The following is a 14,735-nucleotide window of genomic DNA, read 5'->3' on the forward strand; positions in this document are numbered from 1 at the left end:
CGTAGGTGTGACTGTGAGTGCGACTGGTTGTTTGTTTGTATGTGCCCTGCGATTGGCTGGCGACCAGTTCAGGGTGCACCCCGCCTCCTGCCCGATGATAGCTGGGATAGGCTCCAGCATGCCCGCGACCCTAGTGAGGAGAAGCGGCTCAGAAAATGGATGGATGGATGGATTATCCATCCATCCATCCATCTTCTCTAATTATTTTTATTATTATAATCCATCCATCCATTCTCTTACCCGCTTTTCCTCACTAGGCTTGCGGGCGTGCTGGAGCCTATCCCACCTATCTTCAGGCGAGAGGCGGGGTACACCCTGAACTGGTCGCCAGCCAAACGCAGGGCACATATAAACAAACAACCGTTCGCACTTACATTCATACCTACGGGCAATTTAGTCTTTAATCAACCTACCATGCATATTTTTGGGATGTGGGAGGAAAGCGGAGTACCCAGAGAAACGAGGAGAACATGCAAATTCCACACATGCGAGGCCGGATTTGAACCCAGGTCCTCAGAACTGTGAGGCAGATGTGCGAACCAGTCGGCCACCGTGCCGCCCTATTATTTTTATTATTATTATATTTATTGTGTTTTTCATTGTATTTTCATTATTATGAACACTTTGTTACTGCTGCAGTTGTTTTTTTTAAAGTGGTCTATAAAAAAAGTTGAGTATATTTTAATCTTAATATTGATCCAAATATAATGACATTACGAATATACTGGTCGATGTGATTATTTATTTATCATTAAAGAGCATTTTTTAACAAACAACATTCTCCAATATTATTTAAGTGCATTAAAATACACTTAATAAAACTATTAGATAACCTATTATATTTTTGCAGAAAAAAAACTCCTAACTAGAAGTGCATCTGCATCTGTGTGTTATTATTTTGTATTTACTACATTTCAATATTTTTATTATTTCGATTATTCATGTTGTTTTCTCAATCATTTTGAAGGAAGGTATGCACATTAAAGGGATTTTTTTTAAAAGCCAGTCTAAAAAGAATCACTTGTCACTACTGTGTTTTAAAAGTCTACCTTGCCAGTTCAAATGTAACTTACTTAATTCTAAAATGGAGCAATGCTCTTTTGCCCCAGTTGCGAGGACCCTTGTCCACCAGGAAAGCACGGCTCCCTGTGTGAGCAGCGCTGTCCCTGTCAGAATGGTGGAATGTGCCATCATGTGACTGGAGAGTGTTCCTGTCCTGCTGGTTGGGTGGTAGGCTGAACTTTGGAACCTTCATTTTAGACAAAGATGCGTAATAAACCAGTGTAAGATTTTGTCATCCTCCTTTCTCAGGGTCCCGTGTGTGCGCAGCCATGTCAGTTTGGCTCATTCGGCATTAACTGCACCCTGGAGTGCACTTGTCGTAATGGAGGCCTGTGCGACCACATCAGCGGCCAGTGTCAATGCACTGCTGGCTACATTGGAGAAAGGTACACTACATTAACAGACAAAAAGATTATATTAAAAGACGATATAACAATTATTAAGAATTACTTTGGGGAATTACCTCAATCCAAATGGAAACAGTGTTACAATTCATACTGGATAATGACTACATTAACAACGTGTAGTTAGTATTTTCCTCTCTTTGAAATACCTTCAAAATTATTTTCAGGAAATTGTGGCCTGTAATCAGGAAAATATTTCTCCTCATTGCCATGGCAACATCACTTCACATACAGACTTATGGGGTCTGGGTTTTAATGTCTTTAAGCCCCATTTCCACAAAGCGTTAAGGTTCATATCAGTTTGGGTTGGTATGTATGCATTTAGGGGGTTCGCATTCTCAAAAGTTGAGTTCATCCCAAAATATTCCATCTCACTTTTCCAACTGCATGAACTTGTACTACGTGCCTAAAACACAACTTTAAAGTAGCCATTAGCACTAATGTTACTAGGATTCTGTTTTTCATACACTAATCTGATATAGTGTAGTTGATTGCCTTTTTAACATTTTTCATTTCTTTATTTACTTCAACTTTAAATCGGTTGGATGAATTATTGACACATTATTATGCACTGTACAAGTGCTGTTTTTCCACATGGTAGGATGGAATAAATCAGTTGATACTGGCTAATTAGTAACAATCTGTCCGTACCATAATGATTTCACAATGATGCCATAAAATGGCCTCAAAGTGTATTCAAGTGTTTGATCAGATGACTCCAATTTCAAGCACTAGCCTGCTCACAGCCTCTGGGGGGCACATTTGCCAGCAATCTCGAGATTGCTATGATATGACGCGATATTCACTCATTCATTCATTCATCTTCCATACCGCTTATCCTCACTAGGGTCATGGGCGCGCCTATCTTCGGGCGAGAGGCGGTTTACGCCCTGAACTGGTTGCCAGACAATCACAGGGCACATAGAAAAAAAACAACCATTCGCACTCACATTCACACCTACGGGCAATTTAGAGTCTTTAATCAACGTGCCATGCATGTTTTGGGGATGTGGGAGGAAACCGGAGTACCCGGAGAAAACCCCACAAAGCATTCCTCAACATTTTCATGTTTGAATTATTTTAGAGTAAGAGAGTGCTCAAAATATTGCTAATATATTTGGATGAAGAATCATTTGATACTGTTTGTTTACTGTTTTTCCGTCATTCATCTTCAATAGCGATAACTGAAAAAGACAGTCACCTCACGTCTCGCTCTGTTTTCCTCACCATCTTTTTCTCGCTCTCTTCCCACCGTAACTCTCTATTGGACCAAATTACATCCATTTATTGTAGGCCGGGAGAGGTAAATTAACCTACACAGAATAATTCTTTGAATGAGTTCTTTTCTACCCTGCCCCCGTTGTAATGGAATTAACAAAGATAAGACTCTCAAGTAAGTCAACGTGATGTGAACATGAAACCGAACAGACATCCTCACTATGACAATTTAATTGAGCGATTAGTCTACTTCTCAGTGGCTTCAAGTAGCAGACGTGTTGAGTATATGGAGATGTTCGGCTGGGCTTTCAATTAGCATAAACAATTTTCTATTAGGATACAACACAGTTTTTATAGGATCTTTAAGATAAATGCAGTGGAATCAGGTTGTTTTCAGGTTTTGAAAAGTGCTGAAGCAGACGAATTGTTCAAGACCCTTCAGTGCAAACAGACTCATGCTCATGCTTTCCACACGAAAGATTTACTTGCTTCTGATGAGAAATCTGATCAACAACCTTTTGGCTTTCAAATGTACTTTTTCCATTAAATTAGAAACTGAATATGTTACATTTATAGGGAATGTAGGTCTTAATGGTCCATATTTCATTAACAAGTTGATTTTATGTATTTTTTCCTCAAGAAAATGAAACTGACAGTCATCTCCAATAATTTCAGTCCATTTTGGAGCAATTGGTGAATACCTAATTGCCTTTGTAACACCCCTGTTTCATTGCCAAAATATTTTCAGAGGTGTGAGTGGGAATAAGTGGGCCTAAATAGAGATAGACATAAATTTTATTGATGATTTATCGCAGTTTTGGGACATTAAGCGACGTAAAGCTTTTGGCCACGAGATGCCTTGTCACTCACTCAAGCCAAGCAATCATATACCATTGCGCTTCCTCTCTCACATGAACAACAGCTAAAGCACCCCAAAATTATATTCAATTGCCAATTTAATATGCTGGAAAATGGCTAATTTTTTACGCGGTCATTAAAATGGTGCGAACACGTCCCAGTCACCATTCGTCCATATCAAGTCTGCAAGCCGTGCCCGTCAAAGTCTGTGTCTGTCACACAATGCCAAAGGTCACACAACGCCACTATGCACCCAATAAAATGACTGTGTCATCAATCAGAACTCTTTTCAAACATTCATTCATTCATCTTCCGTTTCGCTTATCCTCATTAGGGCCGCGGGCGTGCTGGAGCCTATTCCAGCAATCTTTGGGCGAGAGGCGGGGTACACCCTGAACTGGTCAACAGCCAATCGCAGGGCACATAGAAAACAACCAACCATTCACGCACACATTCACACCTAAGGGCAATTTAGAGTCCTCAATCAACCTAGCGTGCATGTTTTTGGGATGTGGGAGGAAACCGGATGCCCGGAGAAAACCCACGCAGGCACGGGGAGAACATGCAAACTCCACACAGGCGGGGCCGGGATTTGAACCCCGGTCCTCAGAACTATGAGGCAGATGTGCTAACCAGTCGTGCACCGGCACGTTCAGTCGTGCCGGTGCACGACTGAATTGTGATTGCATCACAATTGTGATGCAATCAATACAACATTGAGCCGATGAAACCCGTTTATATACAGTACTTCTACATCTCAAATATCAAATAAAAAGTATATTTAGATTCAAAGACTATTGCAATAGCTTTCTTTGATGCTTGATTACAATTTTTACAAACTGTTGAATAAAACAATTAAAACTCACTCAGCTTCACAGGTATCTTTGTGATATTCTTCTCATAGAGACAATTCTCAGAACTTCTTGCTCACAGGTTTACTTCTGCCCAGGAGCATCACACTCCAACAGTGTTAATTTGCGAGGCCCCTTGGAGGTAACTTGAGCAGGGTAGATCTGTGCCTTGCCACAATTCTGTCTCTGAGCTCTTCAGGCAGTTCCTTTGACCTCATGACATGCACTGTGAGCTGTAAGGTCTTATATAGACAGGGGTGAGGCTTTCCAAATCAAGTCCAATCAGTATAATCAAACACAGCTGGACTCCCATGAAGGCGTAGAACCATCTCAAGGATGATCAGAAGAAATGACATCACCCAAGCTAAATATATATATAAAATATTGTCACAGCAAAGGGTCTGAACACTTATGGCTGTGTGATATTTCAGTTTTTCTTTTATAATACATCTGCAAAAATTTCAACAATTCCGTTTTTTCTGTCAATATGGGGTGCTGTGTGAACGTTGAGGAAAAGAATGAACTTAAATGGTTTTAGCAAATGGCTGCAATATAACAAAGTGTGAAAAATTTAAGGGGGTCTGAAAACTTTCCGTACCCACCGTGGTTATTGGCTTGCGGTAACTGGAAGCACTCAGATATAATAAAATGGGGAAGAGGTGCCAACCTTCCATGTGTCTTTTAATATCTAGAAGGTTAAATTACGATGACAAAGTCAGCTGTAGTTTCATTGTTTATAGTATATCATTATATATATCATTATATCATCATTATATATATTTCATAGTTTCTAATGCAAGAATAATTATATGAAGTAAGATAGTAGTGCTCAAACATGACAGTTTTTCCTTAAATATGACCTTGACGTGCGACCTTGCGGTGCAATCTATTAGTTTATCTCAGATTTTGAAAGATTTGGACCAGGGTGTCGAATTCATTTCTGTCGCGGGCCACATTGTAGTTACGGTTTCCCTCGGAGGGCCATTATGACTGTGAAACAATAACAATGGTTAATCGCCTCTTTTTCATCATTGTAATTTTGGACTTGCTTAATGGAACAATAATGCCATCACTTATCTAGGTTTTTATATGATAATATCCACAATGACTGATGTATAGTGTGTGGACAATCTATTGGCTTTGTATTGTTCTATTGGCGCGGCACGGTGGCCGACTGGTTAGAGCATCAGCCTCACAGTTCTGAGGTGCGGGGTTCAGTCCCCGTCCCCACCTGTGTGGAGTTTGCAAGTTCTCCCCGTGCCTGCATGGGTTTTCTCCGGGCACTCCGGTTTCCTCCCACATCCTAAAAACATGCATTAATTGGAGACTCTAAATTGCCTGTAGGCATGACTGTGAGTGTGAATGGTTGTTTGTTTGTATGTGCCCTGCGATTGGCTGGCAACCAGTTCAGGGTGTACCCCGCCTCCTGCCCGATGACAGCTGGGATAGGCTCCAGCACGCCCGCGACCCTAGTGAGGAGAAGCGGCTCAGAAAATGGATGGATGGATGGATGTTCTATTGGCCAGTTTGATTTTACAGAGAAAGTGCTTTAATTAGCATTGACTCTTGAAAGTCTTTATTGTGAAAGTTTATAGATATTGTTAGGGCAATGAAGTAAGTGTACTGCACAGCTATATACAGTAAAAATAGTTACTGAAGTTCAATCTTGTGTAGCCTTTTATTATACTGTCTTTGTGTAGTCCTAAGTACTGCTTATGGCTTTAACACTATGAGGTCTTATCTCATGAATATGGTTAACAGTTGAGAGCATTTGTTCAAAACTATGAAATGTAATCAAATGTAATTTGTTATATTACTTCTAGAAAGTAATTGAAATAGTTACGCTACTATTACATTTTCAACAAGGTAACTTGTAATTGTAACCAATTACTGTTCAAAAGTAATCTACCCAACACTGTGAATATGCATTATCATCCATCCATCCATTTTCTGAGCCGCTTCTCCTCACTAGGGTCGCGGGCGTGCTGGAGCCTATCCCAGCTGTCATCGGGCAGGAGGCGGGGTACACCCTGAACTGGTTGCCAGCCAATCGCAGGGCACATACAAACAAACAACCATTCGCACTCACAGTCATGCCTACGGGCAATTTAGAGTCTCCAATTAATGCATGTTTTTGGGATGTGGGAGGAAACCAGAGTGCCCGGAGAAAACATGCAAACATGCAAACTCCACACAGGCGGGGCCGGGGATTGAACCCAGGTCCTCAGAACTGTGAGGCTGACGCTCTAACCAGTCAGTCACCGTGCCGCTATGCATTATCAATATTGCCTTATTAATTCACATAGTGTGCTACAAAAACTAAATGTAAAATACAAACACAAAGGACCATCAAAAAAGTGTAATATTTTTGTGTGTTGTTGAACTATTGTATGCGGCACGGTGGACGACTGGATCTTGGCTGGATCGGCCCGAAGCTGGCCCTTCTCCACGATGAATCCCAAAAACTGTACTGACTCCACATGGAACTCACACTTCTCAGCCTTGATGTAAAGACGGTTTTCCATCAAGCGCTGCAACAACATGCGGACATGTTGACGATGTTCATGTAGATCACGGGAAAAGATTAAGATGTTGTCCAAGTTCATGAAACAGAATACATTTATCATGTCCCGGAGCACATCATTAATAAGACACTGAAACACAGCGGGTGCATTCGTGAGTCCAAAAGGCATGACCAAATACTCAAAATGACCGAATGGAGTATTGAACGCAGTCTTCCACTCATCTCCCTCCTTCATCCTCACCAGGTGATAGGCATTGCGCAGATCTAATTTTGTGAACACCTTTGCAGACTGCAAAGGGGCAAACGCTGAGTCCAACAGTGGGAGAGGATACTTATTCTTTATTGTGATGTCGTTGAGACCCCGGAAATCGACACAGGGTCGCAGGGTCTCGTCCTTTTTATCGAAAAAGAAAAATCCGGCACCAACTGGCGATGATGAGGGAGGAATCAACCCGGCAGCTAGCGAAGTCGAAATATAATTATTTAATTCCTCTTGCTCTGGCTTGGAAATCTGATACAGCCTCGCACATGGTAGTACCTAGGGAATCAACTCTATGGAACAGTCGTATGGACGATGCAGAGGCAAAGACTGGGCGCGATCCTTACTGAACACTAGTTGCAAATCATGGTACTCAGCTGGTACATTAGCAAATCATTGTGCTCGTCTTGAACACGGGGAGTAGTAGTCAACATGGCAGACTGCAGACAATGAGAATGGCAAAATAGGCTCCAATTCACAATCTGTAGTTGATCCCAATTAATATCTGGATTATGAAGTTTTAACCACGTTAATCCCAGCACAACTGGAGCAGATTGACAGGGCATTACAAAAAATCGCCGCGATTCGATGTGGTTACCCGAAAGCTTTAAACACAGTGGAGCCGTAATATTGTTGTAACCGCCAGGAGACGCCCATACAAATCAAGTACTTTTCTAGGTTTGCTAAATCTGTACAGTGGACAATTTAGAGTCTCTATCACACAGGAGTCCACAAAACATTCATCAGCTCCGGAGTCAATTAACGCGGAAACCTTCACACTGCCGCCAAATCCCGATACTTGGCCCGGCAATTGAAGTCTCTTGTTGGTCGATCCAGTTCTCAATTCACTGGGTACCACGTCTTCATCAAAATACTCACAAGATGAGACGTTCTTTCCGGAGGCAGAAGGGGCTGTCACCACCACCTGGCCACTCTGCTTGGAACGTGTAGCGTCACTTCCCCGTGAAGTTCTCGCCATGCAGGTGGATACCTTGTGTCCTGGTCGGCCGCAGTACAGACCAGGACCCGCTTTCATGCGACTCCGACGGTCCGTCTCCGTCAGTCGCCCCCCGCCGAGTTGCATCGGCTTCTCCACGGGCAGGCGACTCACTCTCACTCGTCGACGCCGAGGTGGATGGGGGAACACTTGGCGGACGAAGAATGTCCCGGGGAAGTGGACCCAAAATAAATGCGCCGTTCAGCCGCCCGCTCGCGCTGCCGTTCCCTCAGTCGATTATCCAGTCTAATGGCTAGTCTGATCAACTCCTCCAAATTAGTGGTCTCGTCCCGGGCCACCAACTCATCTTTGATGGCAGGATAGAGTCCCAGACGAAAAATGCCGCTCAACGCAACATCATCCAATCCATTCTCTGCTGCCAGGATGCGGAACAGTATTCGGCTACTGACAAGTCCCCCTGGGAATGGTCCAACAACCGGCTACCGGCCTCCTTGCCCTTGACTGGGTGATCAAAAACTCTCCTCAGTTCAGATTCGAATGCCAGGAAGGAGGAATGTAACGCTGGGTTGGCGCTGCTGACCGCTATCGCCCACGATGCCGCCTGACCCGTAAGTAGACTCATTATAAAAGCAAGCTTCGTCTTATCCTGGGAATACGTGACCGGTTGTTGGTCAAATACTAGGGTACATTGATAAATAAATTGACCGCAGCCCCCGAGCTCCCCATCATAACGAGGTAGATTTGGGAGACAAGCTGTGTTGGTGGCGGGTGCTTCTGCCAGAACCGGAGGTGATCCAAGTGCACACACCTGATCAACCCGAGAACTCAGCGTACTGAGATGGGTCGTTAACGCAGTAATTGCCTCCCTGAGCTCGTGTAACGATGTCTCGTGTCTCCCTACCAAATGTCCCTGACTTGCCAACGCGTGGCGAAAAGAGTCTGAGTCTGTGGGATCCATTTTGGTCAGAATATTCTGTCACGGACGGATCGGTCGTGGCCCGGGTTAACAACGTCCGCCACCGGCGCCGTCAACCTGCAGGGCGCTGTTGGAAATTCAGCTACTGTGGGTCGAAGTCGAAGTCAAAGAAGAAGAAGAAGAAGAGGTGGAAAGCGGGTTCTTCGGCAGAAAGAGAAGAGGAAAACACAGAGCCTAGAACTGAATGTGGGGACTTTGAATGTTGGGACTATGACAGGAAAATCTCGGGAGTTGGTTGACATGATGATTAGGAGAAAGGTTGATATATTGTGTGTCCAGGAGACCAGGTGGAAAGGCAGTAAGGCTAGAAGTTTAGGGGGAGGGTTTAAATTATTTTACCATGGTGTAGATGGGAAGAGAAATGGAGTCGGGGTTATTTTAAAGAAGAGTTGGCTAAGAATGTCTTGGAGGTGAAAAGAGTATCAGATCGAGTGATGAGGCTGAAATTTGAAATTGAGGGTGTTATGTGTAATGTGATTAGTGGCTATGCCCCACAGGTAGGATGTGACCTAGAGGTGAAAGAGAAATTCTGGAAGGAGCTAGATGATGTAGTTCTGAGCATCCCAGACAGAGAGAGAGTCGTAATTGGTGCAGATTGTGATGGACATGTTGGTGAAGGTAATAAGGGTGATGAAGAAGTGATGGGTAAGTACGGTATCCAGGAAAGGAACTTGGAGGGACAGATGGTGGTAGACTTTGCAACAAGGATGCAAATGGCTGTAGTGAACACTTTTTTCCAGAAGAGGCACGAACATAGGGTGACCTACAAGAGCGGAGGTAGAAGCACACAGGTGGATTACATCTTGTGCAGACGATGTAATCTGAAGGAGGTTACCAACTGTAAGGTAGTGGTAGGGGAGAGTGTGGCTAGACAGCATAGGATGGTGGTGTGTAAAATGACTCTGGTGGTGGGGAGGAAAATTAGGAAGACAAAGGCAGAGAAGAGAACCATGTGGTGGAAGCTGAGACAGGACGAGTGTTGTGCAGCTTTTCGGGAAGAGGTGATACAGGCTCTCGGTGGACGGGAAGAGCTTCCAGAAGACTGGACCACTGCAGCCAAGGTGATCAGAGAAGCAGGCAGGAGAGTACTTGGTGTATCTTCTGGCAGGAAAGGAGAGAAGGAGACTTGGTGGTGGAACCTCACAGTACAGGAAATCATACAAGGAAAACGGTTAGCTAAGAAGAAGTGGGACACTGAGAGGACCGAGGAGAGGCGAAAGGAATACATTGAGATGCGACACAGGGCAAAGGTAGAGGTGGCAAAGGCAAAACAAGAGGCATATGATGACATGTATGGCAGGTTGGACACTAAAGAAGGAGAAAAGGATCTATACAGGCTGGCCAGACAGAGGGATAGAGATGGGAAGGATGTGCAGCAGGTTAGGGTGATTAAGGATAGAGATGGAAATATGTTGACTGGTGCCAGCAGTGTGCTAGCTAGATGGAAAGAATACTTCGAGGAGTTGATGAATGAGGAAAATGATAGAGAAGGGAGAGTAGAAGAGGCAAGTGTGGTGGACCAGGAAGTGGCAATGATTAGTAAGGGGGAAGTTAGAAAGGCATTAAAGAGAATGAAAAATGGAAAGGCAGTTGGTCCTGATGACATTCCTGTGGAGGTATGGAAGCATCTAGGAGAGGTGGCTGTGGAGTTTTTGACCAGCTTGTTCAATAGAATTCTAGTGCGTGAGAAGATGCCTGAGGAATGGAGGAAAAGTGTACTGGTGCCCATTTTTAAGAACAAAGGTGATGTGCAGAGCTGTGGCAACTATAGAGGAATAAAGTTGATGAGCCACACAATGAAGTTATGGGAAAGAGTAGTGGAGGCTAGACTCAGGACAGAAGTGAGTATTTGCGAGCAACAGTATGGTTTCATGCCTAGAAAGAGTACCACAGATGCATTATTTGCCTTGAGGATGTTGATGGAAAAGTACAGAGAAGGTCAGAAGGAGCTACATTGTGTCTTTGTAGATCTAGAGAAAGCCTATGACAGAGTACCCAGAGAGGAACTGTGGTACTGCATGCGGAAGTCTGGAGTGGCAGAGAAGTATGTTAGAATAATACAGGACATGTACGAGGGCAGCAGAACAGCGGTGAGGTGTGCTGTCGGTGTGACAGAAGAATTTAAGGTGGACGTGGGACTGCATCAGGGATCAGCCCTGAGCCCCTTCCTTTTTGCAGTGGTGATGGATAGGCTGACAGATGAGGTTAGACTGGAATCCCCGTGGACCATGATGTTTGCAGATGACATTGTGATCTGCAGTGAAAGCAGGGAGCAGCTGGAGGAACAGTTAGAAAGATGGAGGCATACACTGGAAAGAAGAGGAATGAAGATTAGCAGATTAGTAAAACAGAATATATGTGCATGAATGAGAGGGGTGGTGGGGGAAGAATGAGGCTACAGGGAGAAGAGATGGCAAGGGTAGAGGACTTTAAATACTTGGGGTCAACCGTCCAGAGCAATGGTGAGTGTGGTCAGGAAGTGAAGAAACGGGTCCAAGCAGGTTGGAACGGGTGGAGGAAGGTGTCAGGTGTGTTATGTGACAGAAGAGTCTCTGCTAGGATGAAGGGCAAAGTTTATAAAACAGTGGTGAGGCCAGCCATGATGTATGGATTAGAGACAGTGGCACTGAAGAGAAAACAGGAAGCAGAGCTGGAGGTGGCGGAAATGAAGATGTTGAGGTTCGCTCTCGGAGTGACCAGGTTGGATAAAATTAGAAATGAGCTCATCAGAGGGACAGCCAAGGTTCGATGTTTTGGAGACAAAGTTAGAGAGAGCAGACTTCAATGGTTTGGACACGTCCAGAGGAGAGAGAGTGAGTATATTGGTAGAAGGATGATGAGGATGGAGCTGCCAGGCAAGAGAGCTAGAGGAAGACCAAAGAGAAGGTTGATGGATGTCGTGAGGGAAGACATGATGGCAGTTGGTGTTCGAGAGGAGGATGCAGGAGATAGGCTCTCATGGAAAAGGATGACGCGCTGTGGCGACCCCTAACGGGACAAGCCGAAAGGAAAAGAAGAAGAAAGATTCTGTCACGGACGGCAATGCCGTAAGGGCAGATCCCAAAAAGAGACATTAAGTAAGAGGTCAGAAAAATCTTAATTTAATGACAGAGCATGTGATGACGAGACATACGAAGCTAATGGGACTCACAACCAGAGAGAATAAAAAAACAGTTAACGCAGGGAGACACGACAAAAGGTCCGTGTGGAATAATCATAGAGAACCTAAATTTGGACAGCGGTCAGAACGGCGGGAAACACGGTGCAAAACGAGTGAATATTCCGACGCCCACACACTGTCACGGTGCCCCCTAAAAAGGCTGATGATTACAATGCATGACAGTTGCCCACCTTCGCTCACCCAGACACTGCAAGACAAAGAAAAACAATTTGAAACACAGGGCTTTGTGTATCCCAATGATCCTAGGTGCTAAGTTGTCTGGGGCTTTTTGCCCCTGGCAGGGTCACCCATGGCAAACAGGTCCTAGGTGAGGGACCAGACAAAGCACGGTTCAAAGACCCCTTATGATGACGACAAAAAATGGACTCAGGTTAACCTTGCCCAGACGTGGGTCACCGGGGCCCCCCTCTGGTGCCAGGCCTGGAGGTGGGGCTCGAAGGTGAGTGCCTGGTGGCCAGGCCTGGACCTATGGGGCCCGGCCGGGCACAGCCCGAAAGGGTAACGTGGGTCCCCCTTCTCATAGGCTCACCACCTGTGGGAGGGGCCATAGGGGTCGGGTGCAGTGCGAGCTGGGCGGTGGCCGAAGGCGGGGACCTTGGCGATCCGATCCCCGGTGACAGAAGCTGGCTCTAGGAAGTGGAATGTCACCTCTCTGGCAGTGAAGCAGCCCGAGCTGGTGTGTGAGGTCGAGAATTTCTGACTAGATATAGTTGGACTCGCCTCCATGCACAGCTTGGGCTCTGGTACCAGTCCTCTTGAGAGGGGTTGGACTCTCTTCCACTCTGGAGTTGCCCACGGTGAGAGGCGCAGAGCAGGTGTGGGAATACTTATTGCTCTCTGGCTCAGCGCCTGTGCATTGGGGTTCACTCCAGCGGACAAGAGGGTAGCCTCCCTCCACCTTTGGGTAGGGGGACGGGTCCTGACTATTGTTTGTACCTATGCACCAAACAGCAGTTCAGAGTACCTACCCTTTTTGGAGTCCTTGGAGGGGGGTGCTGGAGATAGCTCCCGCTCGGGACTCCATCGTTCTGCTGGGGGACTTCAATACTCACGTGGGCAATGACAGTGAGACCTGGTAGGGCGTGATTGGGAGGAACGGCCCCCCCTGATCAGAACCCGAGCGGTGTTCTGTTATTGGACTTCTGTGCTTATCACGGATTGTCCATAACGAACACCATGTTCAAGCATAAGGGTGTCCACACGTGCACTTGGCACCAGGACACCCTAGGTCGCAGTTCGATGATCGACTTTGTGGTCGTGTCATCGGACTTGCGTCCACATGCCTTGGACACTCGGGTGAAGAGAGGGGCGGAGCTGTCAACTGATCACAACCTGGTGGTGAGTTGGCTCCGATGGTGGGGGAAGATGCCGGTCCGACGTGGCAGGCCCAAACATATTGTGAGGGTCTGCTGGGAACGTTTGGCGGAATCCCCTGTCAGAAGGAGTTTCAACTCCCACCTCCGACAGAACTTTGCTCATGTTCGGTGGAAAGCGGGGACATCGAGTCCGAGTGGAGCATGTTCCGCGCCTCCATTGCTGAGGCGGGCGACCGGAGCTGTGGCCGTAAGGTGGTCGGTGCCTGTCGTGGCGGCAATCCCCGAACCCATTTGTGGACACCAACGGTGAGGGATGCCGTCAAGCTGAAGAAGGAGTCCTATTTGGCCTTTTTGGCCTGTGGGACTCCTGAGGCAGCTGATGGGTACCGGCTGGCTAAGCGGAATGTAGCTTTGGTGGTCGCTGAAGCAAAAACTCGGGCATGGGAGGAGTTCGGTGAGGCCATGGAGAAAGACTTCCGGACGGATATGAGGAAATTCTGGTCCACCATCCGGCGTCTCAGGAGGGGGAAGTAGTGCACTATCAACACTGTGTATAGTGGGGATGGGGCGCTGCTGACCTCGACTCGGGACATTGTGAGCCGATGGGGAGAATACTTGGAAGACCTCCTCAATTCCACCGACACGCCTTCCCATGAGGGAGCAGTCTGGGTTGTGAGCGGGCTCTCCTATCTCTGGGGTTGAGGTCACTGAGGTGGTTACAAATCTCCTCGGTGGCAAGGCCCCGGGGGCTGATGAGATTCGCCCGGAGTTCCTCAAGGCTCTGGATGTTGTAGGGCTGTCCTGATTAACACGCCTCTGCAACATCGCGTGGACATTGGGGACAGTGCCTCTGGATTGGCAGACTGGGGTGGTGGTCCCCCCCCTTTTAAGAATTGTTGTTGTTTCTCCGGCCTCCCAAAGACACTGGCGCACAACCAGGGAGCCCCGCCTCTCACCACGAGGTGGCGGAGACGCACTCAACCTTCCTCGACGAGCGCAGACGGCAGAAGCACTCTACACTTTTGTGTGTGTGGGGCAGCTTATGGATCAAAGATCCGTCCGGAAGGAATTGCGGTGCAATTTTCCTCTGAGCCTGTGACAAACTCTGTCACCAAGGCGCTTCAGCTA

At 46.3% G+C, this 14,735-nt stretch overlaps 1 protein-coding gene across 7 annotated transcripts in view; it reads left to right on the top strand.

The window, feature by feature from the left end:
• LOC133474472 (multiple epidermal growth factor-like domains protein 11) overlaps positions 1-14,735 on the top strand; it is a 296,652-nt gene that overhangs the window by 219,004 nt on the left and 62,913 nt on the right. For all 7 annotated transcript variants that reach the window (XR_009787515.1, XM_061766236.1, XM_061766238.1 and 4 more), the window contains exons 7-8: positions 1,110-1,230; positions 1,312-1,448. Coding sequence is in view for 6 of the 7 variants with exons in the window: in XM_061766236.1 (XP_061622220.1) it covers positions 1,110-1,230; positions 1,312-1,448 (258 nt within the window). In the remaining variant the exon portion in view is untranslated. The remainder of the gene's footprint in view (positions 1-1,109; positions 1,231-1,311; positions 1,449-14,735) is intronic.

Source organism: Phyllopteryx taeniolatus, chromosome 2 (assembly GCF_024500385.1).
Source record: "Phyllopteryx taeniolatus isolate TA_2022b chromosome 2, UOR_Ptae_1.2, whole genome shotgun sequence".
NCBI lineage: Eukaryota > Metazoa > Chordata > Actinopteri > Syngnathiformes > Syngnathidae > Phyllopteryx > Phyllopteryx taeniolatus.